The sequence below is a fragment of the Mesocricetus auratus genome, unplaced genomic scaffold (assembly GCF_017639785.1).
Source record: "Mesocricetus auratus isolate SY011 unplaced genomic scaffold, BCM_Maur_2.0 Super-Scaffold_100007, whole genome shotgun sequence".
Classification (NCBI taxonomy): Eukaryota; Metazoa; Chordata; class Mammalia; order Rodentia; family Cricetidae; genus Mesocricetus; species Mesocricetus auratus.
The window spans coordinates 97,471,712-97,488,198 of record NW_024429191.1 but is presented as its reverse complement, the minus strand read 5'-3'; the positions used below and the strand labels follow the sequence as shown (position 1 = coordinate 97,488,198).

At 54.3% G+C, this 16,487-nt stretch overlaps 2 protein-coding genes across 4 annotated transcripts; both read left to right on the top strand.

Annotated features, from left to right (window-relative positions):
* Positions 1-158: 158 nt before the first annotated feature.
* Positions 159-9,159, top strand: Notum (notum, palmitoleoyl-protein carboxylesterase). 3 transcript variants are annotated; one of them, XM_040750198.1, is made up of 13 exons: positions 159-283; positions 571-818; positions 1,569-1,939; positions 3,060-3,112; positions 3,195-3,290; positions 3,598-3,658; positions 4,092-4,150; positions 4,432-4,534; positions 5,210-5,401; positions 5,505-5,605; positions 6,363-6,510; positions 7,510-7,557; positions 7,835-9,159. In XM_040750198.1, the coding sequence occupies exons 3-13, from the start codon at positions 1,596-1,598 to the stop codon at positions 8,139-8,141; spliced, it is 1,512 nt and encodes a 503-aa protein (XP_040606132.1). In that variant the 5' UTR covers positions 159-283; positions 571-818; positions 1,569-1,595; the 3' UTR covers positions 8,142-9,159. The 3 variants fall into 3 exon arrangements, with proteins under 3 accessions (XP_040606132.1, XP_012968915.1, XP_040606133.1); XM_013113461.3 differs by lacking the exon at positions 159-283 and having other exon boundaries at positions 322-818; XM_040750199.1 differs by lacking the exons at positions 159-283; positions 571-818 and having other exon boundaries at positions 1,297-1,939.
* A 4,567-nt stretch (positions 9,160-13,726) lies between these two features.
* On the top strand, positions 13,727-16,315 carry Myadml2 (myeloid associated differentiation marker like 2). Its single transcript, XM_005069799.4, has one exon. It carries the CDS (start codon positions 14,169-14,171, stop codon positions 15,090-15,092), a length of 924 nt encoding a protein of 307 aa, XP_005069856.1. The 5' UTR covers positions 13,727-14,168; the 3' UTR covers positions 15,093-16,315.
* The last annotated feature ends 172 nt before the right edge of the window (positions 16,316-16,487 follow it).

Below are 16,487 nucleotides of genomic sequence, written 5' to 3'. Positions count from 1 at the left end.
GGCAAGGAAAAACAAGTCACTGGCTTGTGGTGCACCTAGGGTGGGTGTATTTTGTGCATCTAGCTCGACCACGGCTACCATCGTCACCAGCCCTGCTCCCCCCGCCTTGGATTGCTTATTCATTTATTTAACCTTAGAGGTTCACTGTGTGGCCACGGCTGGCTCAGTACTTGCAGCAATCTCCTTGTCTTCTGTGCACGACACAGTTGGCTCCCGGTTTTGATTTCTGGCAGGAATGGAATTCCTGCCAGTCACCTGAGCCTTGGGATGCCTAGAGACGAAGGTGGGCACATTAGGTGAGGTGACTTGGCAGATGCAAGGAGGTCTCTTAAGCAGGCAACTTCTCCGATCCTCAGCCCTCTTCTCCTCCAGTGGCGGCAGGGAGAGGTTCTTAAGGGGTCTTCTTCGTGGGGTGCAGCAGCAAGTCACTTTACCGAGGCCTACCAACCCTGTTAAGTCGCAGCACCGCCTCTGACCTGCATGCCTTCTAACATCTGCTGGCTCTGGCATCGGCACCGGATAGGGAGATTCTCCCGCGGGCTGAGTTCACACGCTCGTTCTTTCCTGCAGGTCGACCCCGAAAGCCGGGCCTTTGGGCCCCACCTGTCCGCTCCTCGCACAGCCTCCCCCTCCCCTGCGCCGTTACAACCGGCCCCTCGGCGCAGAGCCCTGTGTCCGCCGCCGCTTTGATCCCGGGGGCCCCGCTGGATAAAAGTCTCGGGGCGGCTCTACGCCAGCGCCAGAGAGGGAGCGCAGCTCAGTGGGGCGCACCAGCAGGATAGCGCAGCTCGAGCAACTACGAGGACCTACTGTGAGCGGTGAGCGCAGGACTCCCGGGCGGTGCGAAGTGTGCGGAGGCGGCCCAAGTGCGAGTCTCCCACGAATGCATTAGGGCTTGGGCGCGGGAGGGAAGGCCCCGGCGGCTCCAGGTGAAACGCTCGCACCCTGAGCCTCGGCCCGTCGGGCCCGGCAGTTGCGCAGAGGGCAGGGCGTCCCCGCTGCGGAAAGGCCTCTTCCTCTCGGCCCCGGGGCAGCTCTGAGGGCGGGGGTAGCGGCGCCGGGCTGGCCGCGGAGAATGGAGCTGCCCCGGGCCAGCCCGGCCGCGCTGCCCCCCACGGAGCCGGGCCGGGAGCGCCTCCGGCGGCCGCAATGGGTTAGTCCAGGCCCCTCCGTCAGGCTTGTGGTTTGGGAAGAAAAGGCTAAGCCTCCGCCAAGAAAAGAGTGAGCGCAGCCCCCTCCCCCCTGCCGCGCCCGGGCGGCGGCGGCACTTCTAAGGCGCGGGCACCCGAGCCGCCGCGGCCCCCGCAAACTACGCCCAGCTCGGCCCCCGCCGCTCATTGGCGCGGGCCCGAGCCAGCGCACCCAGACTCTGCGTTGCCCTCGGCCGGCTACGCGCGCGTAGCCCGAGCTGCGGAGACCGGTGGCGCCTGACTCCAGAACCTCGACGCCGAGAGCCGGCCCCGCCGCCCAGGGCAAGAAGAACGCGCGGGAGCCGGGGCCGAGGAGCAGCAGTGGCCCGCGCGCCCCCACAAGCCTCCCGACGTCTCACAGTCGCCCGCTCTCCACAGGTGGCCGCAGGCCGGAGTGACATTGCCATGGGCGGAGAGGTGCGCGTGCTGCTGCTGCTGGGCCTGCTGCACTGGGTCGGGGGCAGCGAGGGCAGGAAGACCTGGCGGCGCCGTGGCCAGCAGCCTCCCCAGCCGCCGCCTCCGCCGCCGCCCCCGCAGCGGGCTGAGGTGGCGCCGGGCGCCGGGCAGCCGGTGGAGAGCTTCCCGCTGGACTTCACAGCCGTGGAGGGCAACATGGACAGCTTTATGGCGCAAGTCAAGAGTCTGGCACAGTCCTTGTACCCCTGCTCTGCGCAGCAGCTCAACGAGGACCTGCGCCTTCACCTCCTACTGAACACGTCGGTGACCTGCAATGACGGCAGCCCCGCCGGGTAAGGCCGGCGCGGGGCAGGACCCCGGGGAGGCCGTCACCCTCCTTGGCTGACCCCGCCGGTGCTCCCGCGCCTAGCTCGCCGCCGCTGTCCCATCGCTGGTGGCGCCCGCATCCTCTGCCTCTCTGCGCGCGCACAAACGCGGAGACCGCGCTGGACCCTCCCTGTTTTCAATGCCAGATCTTGTCCCCAGAGGAAAGGGTTCTTCCCAGTCGGGAGTCCAGCGCTGCTGGCCCCGGGGAGGGCCTGGCTCCGTGCCTCCCAAAGTGGGGGAGGGAGCAGCTCTTGAAGCCCTGGTCCGAGGCCAGTCGGGTGCTGACCCCTGGGCCACCATGCACCTCGCTTATGCGCTCAGGTCCTCGGACAGAAAGAGACTGCGGTCCCAGAGTGACCCTGACTCCAGTAGAAAGAGGCACCACTGAGGGGCAGGAGGTCCTGTCTCAGGGTTCCCCTGTGCATACCACATTGGTTCGGGACAGTCAGGAATCTGACCACGGGAGCAAGGAGGAATGGGGGGGACCAAGAGGGACCGAAGGCCTCAGGTGCAGCATTCACACACACACACTCAACTCCGAAGTAGATAGAGGACACAGGTGAAGCCGAGAGGTCGAAAGGGACTGTGGGTGCCCACGCGTTTGGTTGATAGATGTTAGTCTGGGCCTTGACAGGAAGGCAGGTGGTGACACCGCCTCAGAGCCTCCCCGGGGCATCTCGCCGCGCTCACACCTACCCCTACCGGTTTAGAGGCCTCTAGCCCCGGCATTTCTCATTATTCAAATGCCACCGCGTTTTCGGGAGCGCCTCTCCTCGACCGTCATCCGCGCCAGGGTAACACGGGTGCCGTGCGGGGCGGGATGTGGGAATTTTCCACGGACCACCTCCCCCCACCCCTCCTCACCATCGCCTCCTCCGGGGAATAATCAATCCGGTTCCACTAGCCTATGCGTTCAGTTTGCGATTGGCCGCGGGCGCCCCCGTGCGGCTGCGGTGAGCTCCAGGCAACAGGTGGAATGACCCTTTCGGTACCGGTACCGGAATTGGAAAGTGCTGAGGATTCGAGGTTTGGTTGGGGTGGAGGGTATCCCCAACTGACTGCCTGCTCTGTGCGCCTTCCCTGCAGCTACTACTTGAAGGAGTCCAAGGGCAGTCGGCGGTGGTTACTCTTTCTGGAAGGTAGGTTCTAGGGGCTGAGGTGTGTGGTGCGGGAGGGTTCCTCTGGACGCGGAGGAACCCAGCCTAGTGCCTGTGCCCGCAGGCGGCTGGTATTGCTTCAACCGAGAGAACTGCGACTCCAGATACAGCACCATGCGGCGTCTCATGAGCTCCAAAGACTGGCCACACACGCGCACAGGTCAGCAACTCGAAACAGCCTGGCCAGTCTGGGGGAGGTGGCAGAATAGTCAGACTCGTCCTTTAGGAAGGCACCCATGCACCCTGGAACCCCATCCCAGGTTCCGGGTTCCTAAAATTATGGTGAGCTCATCCCCCCTTTTTGGAATGGTGACTTCTTGGGTAACTAAGTCCATCCATCTCCTCACCTGGCTCCCTATCCGTTCTAGCGTCTCCGTTTAGACAGAGCTCACCCGCTTCCCTGGCTGAGGTCTTCAGGAAGGGAGTCCCCGTCCATCCCTGCCTTTCCCCTTCCTCTGTTTCCCCAGGTACTGGGATTCTATCCTCCCAGCCAGAGGAGAACCCTCACTGGTGGAATGCCAATATGGTGTAAGAAGGCATGGATTTCCCCTGGTGGGGGTTCCTTCCTGGGCGTCTTTCCTGGAGTGGTCCTTCCTATGGAGTCCTGTCCTGTAGGATCCTTCTCAGAGCATGGGGGTTCACTCTTGGGGCTGGCCTCCGCAGGGGGTCATGTTTGGGGTAGTGTCTAAAATGGAGGTCTCGGCAATGACCCGTTTTGGAGGGACTTCTTGGGGAGGCGTTTCCTAAAGGCTCTGTTTTAGGAGCCAACCTTTTAGCGTTCCTTCCTGGGACGAGGATCCTTCCAGGGAGCCCCTTTCTTAGGAGGGCCTTCCTGGGGAAGTGGGGGTGGGTCCTCCCTGAAGGGTCTTGTCCTGGGCAGCATTTTTCTTGGGGAGGGGGTCTTGCACGGTAGCTTTGGGCAACAGAGGGCCATGGCGGGCTCACCTGATCCCTGTTACAGCTTCATCCCCTACTGCTCCAGCGACGTTTGGAGTGGGGCTTCACCGAAGCCTGAGAAGAGTGAGTCCCTGGGCAGGGTGGTGAAACTCCTGGGGAAATGCAGACACTCTCAACCTGTCTGTAGCATGCCTTAGGGTTCCTGCCTGTCTGTGGCTCGCCTAGCCCCCCTGAGAGACCCCCGCCCCCTAGCAAGGTCTCAAGCCCTTTGACCCTCCCTCTTCAGTCTATCTACCCAATCCCTGAAGAGAGCCCAGACCCGCCCTCCCCTCTCCTTGCCTCCTGGAGCAGGAGACCTTGTCCTGTGTCTAGCTTCTTCTAAAGCTAACCCTTTTCCCTTGCAGATGAGTATGCCTTCATGGGCTCCCTCATCATCCAGGAGGTGGTGCGGGAGCTCCTGGGCAAAGGGCTGAGTGGGGCAAAGGTGCTGCTATTGGCTGGGAGCAGGTAAGCAGAGGGCACCCGAGGGAAGAGGACTTTGCATGGGTAGAGTGGCGTGTGGGCGGAAGACACCGGAAGGGAGCTGCCCACAGTCCTGGAGTCCATCCTCACAGAGCCCTTTGCTGGCTCCAGCCCGTCCACAGGCAGGAGCAGGGAAACCAGCCTCACTTGGAACACCTTTAGAGGTCTGGCTTCAGAGCCTTTGAGCTGGAAACTGTTTAGAGAATGCTTCTAGACGCCCCCCCCCAAGGGTCCAGGGCTGCAACCACCTAGATAAGTAGGTTGGTGGTCAGGCAGTGTTCTGATGTCTCTCCTTGAGGACCCAGTATCAGGGTAGGCTGGACGACGCCACCTGCTGGTCAGTGTCTGTATCCCATTTAGGAACACAGAGTGCATGCCTGGACTGGAGGGCGGGGGGCCTGGTACACTGGAGTTTATCCCTTTCTTCAGATAAGGAAAGTGATGCAGGAAATAAGAGGGAAAGGAGAATGAGATCTGAGTCCTGCTGATCGTAGCTGTGGGCCAGACCTTGAGGGAGAGAGGCCCCTGTGTCTTGCCGGTGGACAAGCAGCATGCCTACAGTCAGAATGCATTAGGACTAGGGCTGGGGCTAAGCCAGCTCTGGGTGGACAGCAAACACCTCTCTCCAGCCACTTGGCCTCATATCTGGCCTTCCCTCAGCGCTGGGGCCACCGGGGTGCTGTTGAATGTAGACCGCGTGGCTGAGCTGTTGGAGGAGTTGGGCTACACATCCATCCAGGTGCGGGGCCTGGCTGACTCAGGCTGGTTCCTGGACAACAAACAGTATCGCCGATCGGACTGCATTGATACTATCAACTGTGCACCCACAGAGGCCATCCGCCGTGGCATCAGGTGCCCTGCCAAAACCCTGGCTAGTCCAAAGGACCTGGGGTGGGGTAGTCTCTTAAGGGGAGGAATAATACTCTAGCGCCCCAACCTATGATTGTGGCTGCAGGTACTGGAACGGGATGGTCCCAGAGCGCTGTCAGCGCCAGTTCAAGGAAGGCGAGGAGTGGAATTGCTTCTTTGGATACAAAGTGTACCCGACTCTGCGCTGTGAGTGGCCAGCTCAGTGAGGCATTTGGTTTGGGAAGCTGAAGAGTATTCTGAACTATGCACCAGTCCTGAAATTAGACGGCTTAGACCACAGACCTTGTGCTGTTCCACAGAAGTGGCCACGCCAGAATGAACAGTCATTCCTACTTAACTGGGACAGTCACGTTTTTTTATCACCAAAACTGTTGGTCCCAAGCAAACCAGTACTGTTTACAATGGCATCAGCGGAGTCAAATTCGCGTGCTTCCTTTCTGTGTTTTCAGGACACCAAGTAGTTCTCCCAGCCCCACTTCCCAAAGAATAGTGAGGTCCCATGCTAAGGGATGTATTGCCAAGTCCGAGTCAAAGAGACCCCGAGAGCCAGATCACAGTAAAAGTGGGTTTTCTTTTTCTTTCTTTTTGTTTTTTGTTTTTTGGTTTTTCGAGACAGGGTTTCTCTGTATTGTTTTGGAGGCTGTCCTGGAACTCACTCACTCTGCAGACCAGGCTGGCCTCGAACTCACAGAGATCCGCCTGACTCTGCCTCTGTGCCACCAACACCCCGGCTAAAAGTGGATTTTCAAGAGTCCTTTGAGAGAGAGTGGGCAGTGTGGCATGCTTACCCAGCATGTTCAGGGCTTGGGGTTCTTCCCCATAACAAAGAAAGAAAGATACAGGAACTTGTGGCCGTGTGGAACACAGCTGGTCTGTAAGCCTGCTAAGGGCAGGGCCACAGCAGAGGCAGGCAGGGCGCAGCTGAGACACATCCTCCTTCCAGGTCCAGTGTTCGTGGTACAGTGGCTTTTTGATGAGGCCCAGCTGACTGTGGATAATGTGCATCTCACTGGGCAGCCGGTTCAGGAGGGCCAGTGGCTGTACATCCAGAATCTGGGCCGAGAACTGCGTGGCACCCTCAAGGATGTGCAGTGAGTGTGTGCAAGGGATTTGGGCTGGGCTGGGTGGCTCATGCAGTCCCTCCAAGCCATTTGACTTAAGAATACAGGTCTTGCCGGGCGGTGGTGGCGCACGCCTTTAATCCCAGCACTCGGGAGGCAGAGGCAGGAGGATCTCTGTGAGTTCGAGGCCGGGCTGGACCGACAGCCTCCAAAACAATACAGAGAAACCCTGTCTCCTAAAACCAAAAAAAAAAAAAAAATACAGGTCTTGGGGCTGGAGAGATGGCTCAGAGGTTAAGAGCACTGACTGCTCTTCCAGAGGTCCTGAGTTCAATTCCCAGAAACCACATGGTGGCTCACAACCATCTACAATTCAATCTGGTGCATGCCCTCTTCTGGCGTGTAGACAGAACACTGTATATGTAATAAATACATCTTTAAAATAAAATTAAAAAAAAAGAATGCAGGTTTTGAAGATGGACATGGTGGCCCTTAGGAGGCAGAGGCAGGTGAATGTCTGTGAGTTCAAGGTCAGCCTGGTCCACAGAGTGAAGCGCTAACTAAATAAGTAAATCAGATAGAAAGCTCATACTTACTGGGGTCATAGATCGTTGGGCATAGTGCTTGCTCAGCAAGTACAAAGCCCCGGATTTTACCCCCCCCCCCCCCGCACCACACACAGCAGACCTGGTGTGACCCCAGCATCTGGGAGATAGAAGGAAGGAGATAAGAAAATCAAGGACATCCTTGACTACATAGTCCAGTTTGAGGCTAGCCTGGACTACATGAGACCTAGCCCCCCCCCAAAAAAAAAGAAAGACAACAGATTCATGCGTCCAAGATAGCCACTGTCTAGCAGACTCTGGCTGGATGAGGTGTGTAGATGAAGCAAGTTCTGGAGGCCCAAAGGGCAAGGGTCAACGTGTGGTGTGTGGGTATTGGAGCCAAGGCCAGACACAGCAAATGGAAGAGTTGGTCATCTGGCAAAGGATAGGCTGTTGGGACTCAGACTGATTGTCTCCCTACCAGGGCCAGCTTTGCCCCCGCCTGCCTCTCGCATGAGATCATCATCCGGAGGTCAGTGTCTGTCCATCCGTCTGTCCGTCCGTCCGTCACGTGCGCCCCCCCTGCGTCTTAGGTAGCTTGCATGTGTAGCACTAATTCCATAGGCCCATAAGGCCCCTCCTAAAACAGTAGGGGTCTTCCCACGAGCCCCTTCTAGGCCCTCCAAAGGCACTAATGCTAGGTGTGTGTGTGTGTGTGTGTGTGTGTGTGTGTGTGTGTGTGTGTGTGTGTGGCTGGGTTGAAACGACAGTAGATGGCCTGGATGACCCCACCTGGATCCTTTCCACAGCTACTGGACAGATGTCCAGGTGAAGGGGACCTCACTGCCCCGGGCGCTGCACTGCTGGGACCGAAGCTTCCATGACAGCCATAAGGCCAGCAAGATCCCCGTGAAGGGCTGCCCTTTCCACCTGGTAGACAGTTGCCCCTGGCCCCACTGCAACCCCTCATGCCCTACCATCCGGGACCAGTTTACGGGGCAGGAGATGAGCGTGGCACAGTTCCTCATGCACATGGGCTTCGACGTGCAGACAGTGGCCCAGCAGCAGGGGATGGAGCCCAGCAAGCTGCTGGGCATGTTGAGCAGCGGCAACTAGGCTGCCCCAGGGAAGAGATACAGAGAGGGGCTGGCCCACCTGCATGTCCCAGGGTGACTCACCTCTACTTCCAGGCCCCACCCCTGCCACTCCCGGGACCTACCTGGGTGTAGATGCCTGACTGCCTGTATTCCCCCACTGCCTCCGGGACGGCCAGAGAAGTGGTCTGCTCTGAGCCCTGCCACAACTTGGGGGCGGGGGAGACCCTTCCTACCCTAACCCTCAGCCCAGTTTGGGGGAGGGAGCCAGGGGCGAAGCAAGCACTGGATTCCTGAGCTCAGCAGCTCAGATGGTCCCTCCCAGCCCCCAACTGATCCGTTCTCTTTTGTATTATTTTATAAAGTGGATTTTTTTATTACTTTAATTTTTAAAAAAATGGAAATTAAGAAATATATGATGGATGATATTGTTTTGTAACATATTTTTTCTTAATAATTAAATAAATAAAAAGAGATAACAAACAGAAGCTCACCCTGAGACTTGTTTACCTAAAGAGCCTGTCTACTCATTTTGAATGTGTTCCTAGGGCAGCATAGGACCAGAAGAGGGATCGGGGGAACCCCAATCTCTGATGCCTTCTTGGATGTTTAGCAGCCCCCACTTCACCTGTTTAGCCCCCTTCCTAAGGCAACTCCATTCATTCATTCATTCATTCATCAGAATGAATTCATTTAGTTCCTATTGTTGGTGATTACAGCTTATCTTGATTTTTTCTTTTCTTTTCTTTTCTTTTTGAGACAGAGTCTATTGTGTAGCTCTGGCTATCCTGGAACTCACAGAGACCATCCTGCCCGAACCTGCATGAACCGCCACAGCAGACAAGTTTGTCTTTTTGAAATTGTTTTATTATGTGTATGAATGTTTTGCCTATATGTGTGTATGTATGAGCACCATGTGCCTGCCTGGTGCTCACAGAGGTCAGAAGCGAGGGCAGCAGGTACCCTGGAACTGATGGGTGCTGGGAAGGTGGCTCAGTTGTAAAAAAATAAATAAAAATAAAAAAGCATGCATACAGACACGACCTGGTGGTGTATGCCTTTAATACCAGCACTCAGGAGGCAGAGGCAGGAGCGTTTCTGAGTTCCAGGATGGACTGGTCTGCAGAATGAGTTCCAAGACAGCTAGAACGACACAGAGAAACCCTGTCTCAAGAAACCAAAAACAGAGTTTGATCCTGAGCACCCACATAAGAGGCAGGAAATGCTGATACACACTTCTAATCTGAGCTTGGGAGAAGAGAAGACAAGTGGAGCTCCTAGCTTGTTGGCCACTCAGCTTGACCTAATCAAGAGCCCCAGGTCCCAGTGAGAGAGATTTCCTATCTCAAAAAAAAATCCACAGAATGCAATGGTTCACACCTTTAATCCCAGCACTAAGTGGACAGAGGCAGGCAGATCTCCATAAATTCATGGCTAGCCTGGTTTACATAGTGAGCTCCTTATCAGCCAAGGATGTGTATTAAGATCCTATCTCAAGCAAACAAACTAATGAAAAACAAACAAAAGAATGTAACAAAACCGCAGAAAGCAAGGTGGGGGCTGGAGAGGGCTCAGTGGTTAAAAGTGTACACTGTTCTTGCAGAAGACCTGAGTTAGGTTCCTACCACCCACACTTGATGGCTCACAAATGCCTGTAACTTCAGGTTCGGGGGATCCAATGCTTTCTTCTGGTTTCTGCAGGCACCCACACCCACATGGATACACTCACATAAAGATACAATACGGCGTTGGTGGCACACACCTTTAATCCCGGCACTCGGAAGGCAGAGGCAGGCGGATTTTGTGAGTTCGAGGCCAGCCTCGAACCCTGGCTCAAAAGAAAAAAAAAAAAGAGGCTGGAGAGATGGCTCAGCTGTTAAGAGCACTGGCTGTTCCTCCACAGGACCAGTATTGGATTCCCTGCACCCGTATGGCAGCTCACAACCGTCTGTTACTCCAGAGCGAGTTCCAGGACAAGCTCCAAAGCTACACAGGGAAATCCTGTCTTGAAACAAAACAACAAGAAAAAAAAAAAAAAAGACCTAAGCATCTAGGTGAACACTTGCATCCCAGTAACACATGGTTTGTTTGGAAATCTCATGACAAAAAAAAAAAAAAAGTAATCCAACATCCCTTTAATCCCAGCACTAGGGAAGCAGAGGCAGGTGGATCTCTGTGAATTCAAGGCCAGCCCAGTCTGCAGAGTGAGTCCAGGACAGGTTCCAAAGCCACAGAGAAACCCTGTCTTGAAAAAAAAAAATAAGAAATCGTATGAAACAGTATCTTCGATCTGGTGACCAGTGTGTCTCCATTCTCAGAGAGCACTGTCTATGAGAAGTGTCCATGATGCTAAGAATCCTGGGAAGACTGTTGGGTGACAGGTGGACACATAAATAGGATACCCCATGCCGGGCGTTGGTGGCGCACGCCTTTAATCCCAGCACTCGGGAGGCAGAGGCAGGCGGATCTCTGTGAGTTCGAGGCCGGGCTGGACCGATAGCCTCCAAAACAATACAGAGAAACCCTGTCTCGTAAAAACCAAAAAAAAAAAAAAAAAAAAAAAAACAAACAGGCTACCCCATCCATCCTTATGGTTGGCCTCCTTGTGATCCAGATGCGCAGTCACATATGATGTTCCCTCCTTGGTCCTCCTGCTCTTAGTTTGGCATCAAATCATGGGGGAAGTAGCTCTATGGCACACACTTGAAGGACACTCCTTCAACCCCTACATTGGACTCTTGACAACACCAATGCATGCCACTGTAACAGGTCCCCAGACCTTAGTCGGCCCCCAGATCTTTTATACAACTGATTCCAGGTTGGAAGTGCCATTCATGCTGTGAGACTCAGCATTGTTTACAGCACCACCTGCCGAAAATGAAAACAAAGACCCTAATCCATCAAAGCCCGTACTTCTGGGAAAGCCTCTAAGTGTACTAACCTTGTTTTTGGCTTCCGTAACTCCAACTCTGGCTAACTGTTCTTGATAACTGAAGTGTGTCAACCCACCCAGAACACGGTTTGTGTGCTTAAAATCTCACCCTGAGAAAAGGATCAGGGCTATACTGGTATCCTGAACACCCAGCGTAGTTGCTGTCCAGCTAATAAAGATGTTCTATTGGCTTAGAGCCATGTCTGAGCAGTATCCTCTGGTGAACACCTCACAACAGACACAAAGCACAAAATAAGGGAGTGTCCCACCCACTCCAGGATAAAACACAATGAACCACTACAGTCATGTGCAATGCCTAATTCCTGATCGGACCTGGGCAGACATGCTTAAAGAGCCACACAGTGTGTCTTGAGAACGAGTAGGGAACTTGAGCACCAATGTGTTTCAAGTGACTGTCCTGAACCATTTAGATTTGTATTTTATATGTATGGGTGTTTTGCCTACAGTAATATCCGTGTATCGAGTGCATGCCTGGCACCAGCAGAGGCTAATCCCTAGGACTGAATTTACCAAAAGTTGTGAGCAGCCATGAGGGTTCTGGGAATCAAACCCAGGTCCTCTGGAAGAGCAGCCAGTGCTCCTAACCCCTGAGCCATCTCTCCAGTCCTGCAAGTGGTGTTCTTAGCTGTTGAGATATCTTTCCACCCCTCTGTCCAGAAATTTTTGAGTGGGCTCTCTAGGGGCATAGCTCAGGGGATGCCTGCTTGCATATTAGAAGAATTAATTGACTATGAAAGCGAGCCACCAAGTGTTAACAATTCTTCTGCAGACTGTTGAGTTCAGTGGGAAAACATTTGCCTGGTATCACCGAGGACCAGCCTTCTGCCTTCAGCTGCAAAAACAAACAAACAGACTCAATCTTGATTCTAGATGAAAGGTACACAGATTCTGGTTGCTATTTTTTCGACTCTTCTGTAGATCGGATGTTCTCCACTTGTAAGTGGTAAAGATATCTACAAAGATCTCTCAGCAGATATTACCATGATCGACTCTAAACTAAAAAGGCTGGGTTTTCCTTCTCTTTTCCTCTGCTGATGGGACTTGAACAGGCACCGCTTCTATAGTTGTAAATCTAAATTTAAAAAGAGAGAGCAGTTAAGAGCAAGCACTGACTGCTCTTCCAGAGGACCTGAATCTGGGTCCTAGCACCCACCTGGCAGCTTACAACCCTGATCCAAATAGATACAGGCAGGCAAAAAAACAAAACAAAACAAAAACAAACAAAAAACCTCATAGACATAAAACAAAAATAAAATAAATCTTTGCCAGGTGTGTGGTACATACATCCCTTTATTCCCAGCACCTCAGAGGCACACCAGATCTCTGTAGGTTCAAGCAAGGCCAGCCTGGTCTACATAGTAAGTTACAGGACAGCCAGAAGCTACCTAGAGACCCTGCCTCAAAGAAATCAAGAAGTAGAAGAGGAAGCAGAAGAATAGAAGTTGTTCAACGTCTAGCTTCAGAGACGACTCGGGGCTTAAGAACACCTGTTCCTCTTGCAGGTAATATCTGGGTTCCGTTCCCAGCGCGCAGATGGTAGGTGGTTTGCGAACAACTCCAGCTCCAGGGGAATCCAATGCCTTTTTCTTACTTCCTCAGGCACTACTCATGCACATGATGCACATGCGTACATGTAGGCAAGACACTTGAATACATAAAACAATACCAGAAAGAGAAGTTCTAGTGCTGGAGACACAGCTCATCGGTTTGCTGAGGGCATTTGCTGTCTTTGCAGAGGACGTAGGCCCAGGTCCCAGTACCCACAAAGTGGCTTATAACCATCCATAAACTCACAAAAGGTGCACATACATACGTACATACAGGCAAAACACTCAGACACACATAAAATAAAACAAAACAAAATAAAATAAAATAAAATGGGGCTGGAGAGACGGCTCAGCGATGAAGAGCACCGGCTGCTCTTCCAGAGGACCCAGGTTCAATTCCCAGCAACCACATGGCGGCTCACAACTGTCCGTAACTCCAGCTCCAGGGGGTGCGGCACCCTTATACAGACATACATACATGCAGGCAAGAACACCGATGCACTTGGAAATAAATAAATTATCAAAAAATAAAGATATGCCGGGCGGTGGTGGCGCACACCACCTTTAGTCCCAGCACTTGGGAGGCAGAGGAGGCAGGCAGATCTCTGTGAGTTCGAGGCCAGCCTGGTCAGCCTCCAAAGCTACACAGAGAGACCGTGTCTTGAAAGACTGAAAGTAAATAAACAAATAAATAAATGATAAAATAAAATAAGTAAGTTTGTAAATAATAAAATAAAATAAGTAAGTTTGATTTTTAAAAAAATAATTTAAAAAAAGTTCAAGGTCATTCTCAGCTATTCAGTGAGTTTGAGGTTAGTCTGGGCTGCATGAGACACTGTCTCCAAAAATGGATAAATAAATAAATAAACAATAAGCAATAAAGCAGAGTTGGTGTGGTATTTCTTCTTTGGGGCCCTTCCTACTCTCAGGACTTCTTTCTCACTTTTTTCTTAATAAATCTATTTTTGGACTGCTTTAAAAAAAAAAAAAAAGAAGGAGAAAGAAAGGAGAGTTGAGTCAGGCCAGGTGACACGGGACTATAAGACAGCCGGGAAAGATTTCCTCCTATGCCTCCTAGAGCCTCCTGCTGTTTCTCCACCTATCTGTGCCCTTCCCTAGCATACTAGACCCAGAGGTCAGCTTGATGCCTCAGCTGTGATCCCCAGCAGGAGAAAGCCCCTGCTCTCTGGTCTCCTCCGTCCAGCCCCGCCCCCCCCACATTACTGACCCGGGACTGACGGAGGCAGGAGGTGGGTGTCTGGCATCTGTAGTAGAATCTTTGTGGGATGCAGGGGTCAGATGTCCCTCCAGCCTGGGAACCAGCGTGCAGGCTGCTATTCCGGGGCTCTGATCAGGCTGTTTATTTATAGCCCCGGTGGTGGGGGGGAGGGCTCCCGACACAGGCAGCGGAGAGGCTGCTCTGCTGCAATGCCACTGCTAACACTGCAGACTGCCAGCACCTGCGGTTGCGGCAGAAGACAGAGGTCTCTCAGCCGGCCAGACCCCGGGGCAGCAGGGCACTGTGTGAGGCTGGGAGGTGGAGACCCTGATGGGCAGCACCATGGATCCCCCAGGGGGTGCCTACCTGCACCTAGGCGCTGTGACCTCTCCCGTAGGTACGGCACGAGTGTTGCAGCTGGCCTTCGGCTGTACCACCTTCAGCCTGGTTGCTCACCGAGGAGGTTTTGGGGGTGTCCAGGGCACTTTCTGCATGGCTGCTTGGGGCTTCTGTTTTGCCCTCTCGGTCCTGGTGGTAGCCTGCGAGTTCACGAGGCTCCACGGCTGCCTGCGCCTTTCTTGGGGCAACTTCACCGCAGCCTTTGCCATGTTGGCAACCCTGCTGTGTGCCACCGCCGCCGTCATCTACCCTCTGTACTTCACCCGGCTGGAGTGCCCACCGGAGCCTGCCGGATGCATGGCCAGAAACTTCCGCCTGGCAGCCAGCGTCTTCGCGGGACTCCTCTTCCTGGCCTACGCGGCCGAAGTGGCCCTGACTCGGGCACGGCCAGGTCAGGTCGCCAGCTACATGGCTACGGTGTCTGGGCTCCTCAAGATCGTCCAAGCCTTTGTGGCCTGTATCATCTTTGGGGCCCTTGTCCATGACAGCCGCTACGGGCGCTACATGGCCACACAGTGGTGCGTGGCCGTCTACAGCCTGTGCTTCATGGCCACGGTGGCTGTGGTGGCCCTGAGTGTGATGGGACACACGGGGGGCCTGGGATGCCCATTTGACCGCCTCGTGGTGGTGTACACCTTCCTGGCTGTGCTCCTGTACCTCAGCGCTGCAGTCATCTGGCCGGTCTTCTGCTTTGATCCCAAGTACGGAGAGCCAGGACGGCCCCCTGACTGCCTCCGAGGCAGCTGTCCCTGGGACAGCCAGCTGGTGGTAGCTATTTTCACCTACGTCAACCTGCTCCTCTACATCGTCGACCTCGCCTACTCCCAGAGGATCCGTTTCGTGCCTACCTTGTAGCCTGACCCGCCGGTGGTCTCCTCTCTCTGGCTGAGAGCACCTAAGACTGACCAAGGTGAATCAAGACGTAGGGAATCAAGAGGGAGGTCGGGGGCTCAGGGAGGTCCGCTCTTGGATATCTGGCAGCACTAGGAGAGGGGGCAGGAGCGGAGAAGAGGGCGGCTTATGGGGGCCTCTCCTCCTTCCTGTCTCTGTCTCCGTCTCTTTTTTTTTTTTTTTTTTCCAGACAGGGTTTCTCTGTATTGTTTTTGGAGACTGTCCTGGAACTCGCTCTGTAGACCAGGCTAGCCTCGAACTCACAGAGATCCGCCTGCCTCTGCCTCCCTGGTGCTGGGATTAAAGGCGTGTGCCACCAACGCCCGGCTTGTCTCCGTCTCTGTTTTGGTCCCTGTTTCTCAGTTTCCTGGCCGTCCATGGGCTCGGTGCTCGTCACTGTACCGAACGGAAACTTTCTGGAGCGCGATGCTAGCTACCGTAATTCGTTTTGCAGATGGGAACAGTGAAGCCAACAGAGGTGGGCCGGGGTCAGTGTCTTGAGACAGCGTTTAGCTGGGGTAGTGTCAGAAATTAGGCATTCCCCCCGGGGTTGAAATGGGTGAAAAACAATCCAAAAACACCAGGGTCAGGCCGTTGGGAGGAATGCTGCGGCTGGACCCTCCTGCCTGTCTGAAGGGGACATTTCTAGAACCCTGGGAGGAGTCTCTCGGGATGGCCGTGATGGTTTGTAGAGAAACCTGGCAGCTGGAACGGGCCTCGTCTGTGTCCAGGAGTATCCCAGCGGCCTCGCCTTTTGGAACAGAGAAATGACTACTGTGCTGTGTTCTCAGGTGGCCTGATGTCAAAGGTCAACACCAGAATCACTGTGAAAACAGGGTGGTCTCATGACAGTGATGGCGCGTCTGCCCAGACACACGGCACAAACTGTGACACAGACACTCCTGGAGAGTCTCTCACGGGTTCAGGCAGGCTGGCTTGGTTGGCAGCATTGGCTCACCGTGAAGAACCATCTTGGGGCAGCCGATGGGTCACGGAGCCTGGTTACCGGGCTTCCACTCAAGCGTTTTGTTAGCCTGTTGCTCCTGAACACCAGGACTTGCTGGCATCATCGCCCAGCTTCTCTTCTGCAAGAGCCCAGACTGGACTGACCCTGGGAAGCCCTTCAGCCCATTAGCTGACTGTCCCCCAGGTCCTCCAGCAGGAAATAAAAGGTGAATTCTCATTTACACCTGGCCTGCTATCTTTGATGAATACCCAGACAAACCCGCTTGAATCATCTCTGTTTAGGAGCTGTGGTAGACTGCACCACTTAAGCTACCTTCTCTCGTCATGCCCCGAGAACAGGTCTACACCGGGTCATTGTGAGGGAGGATGTGGCCTTAGGGGATACCCTGGATC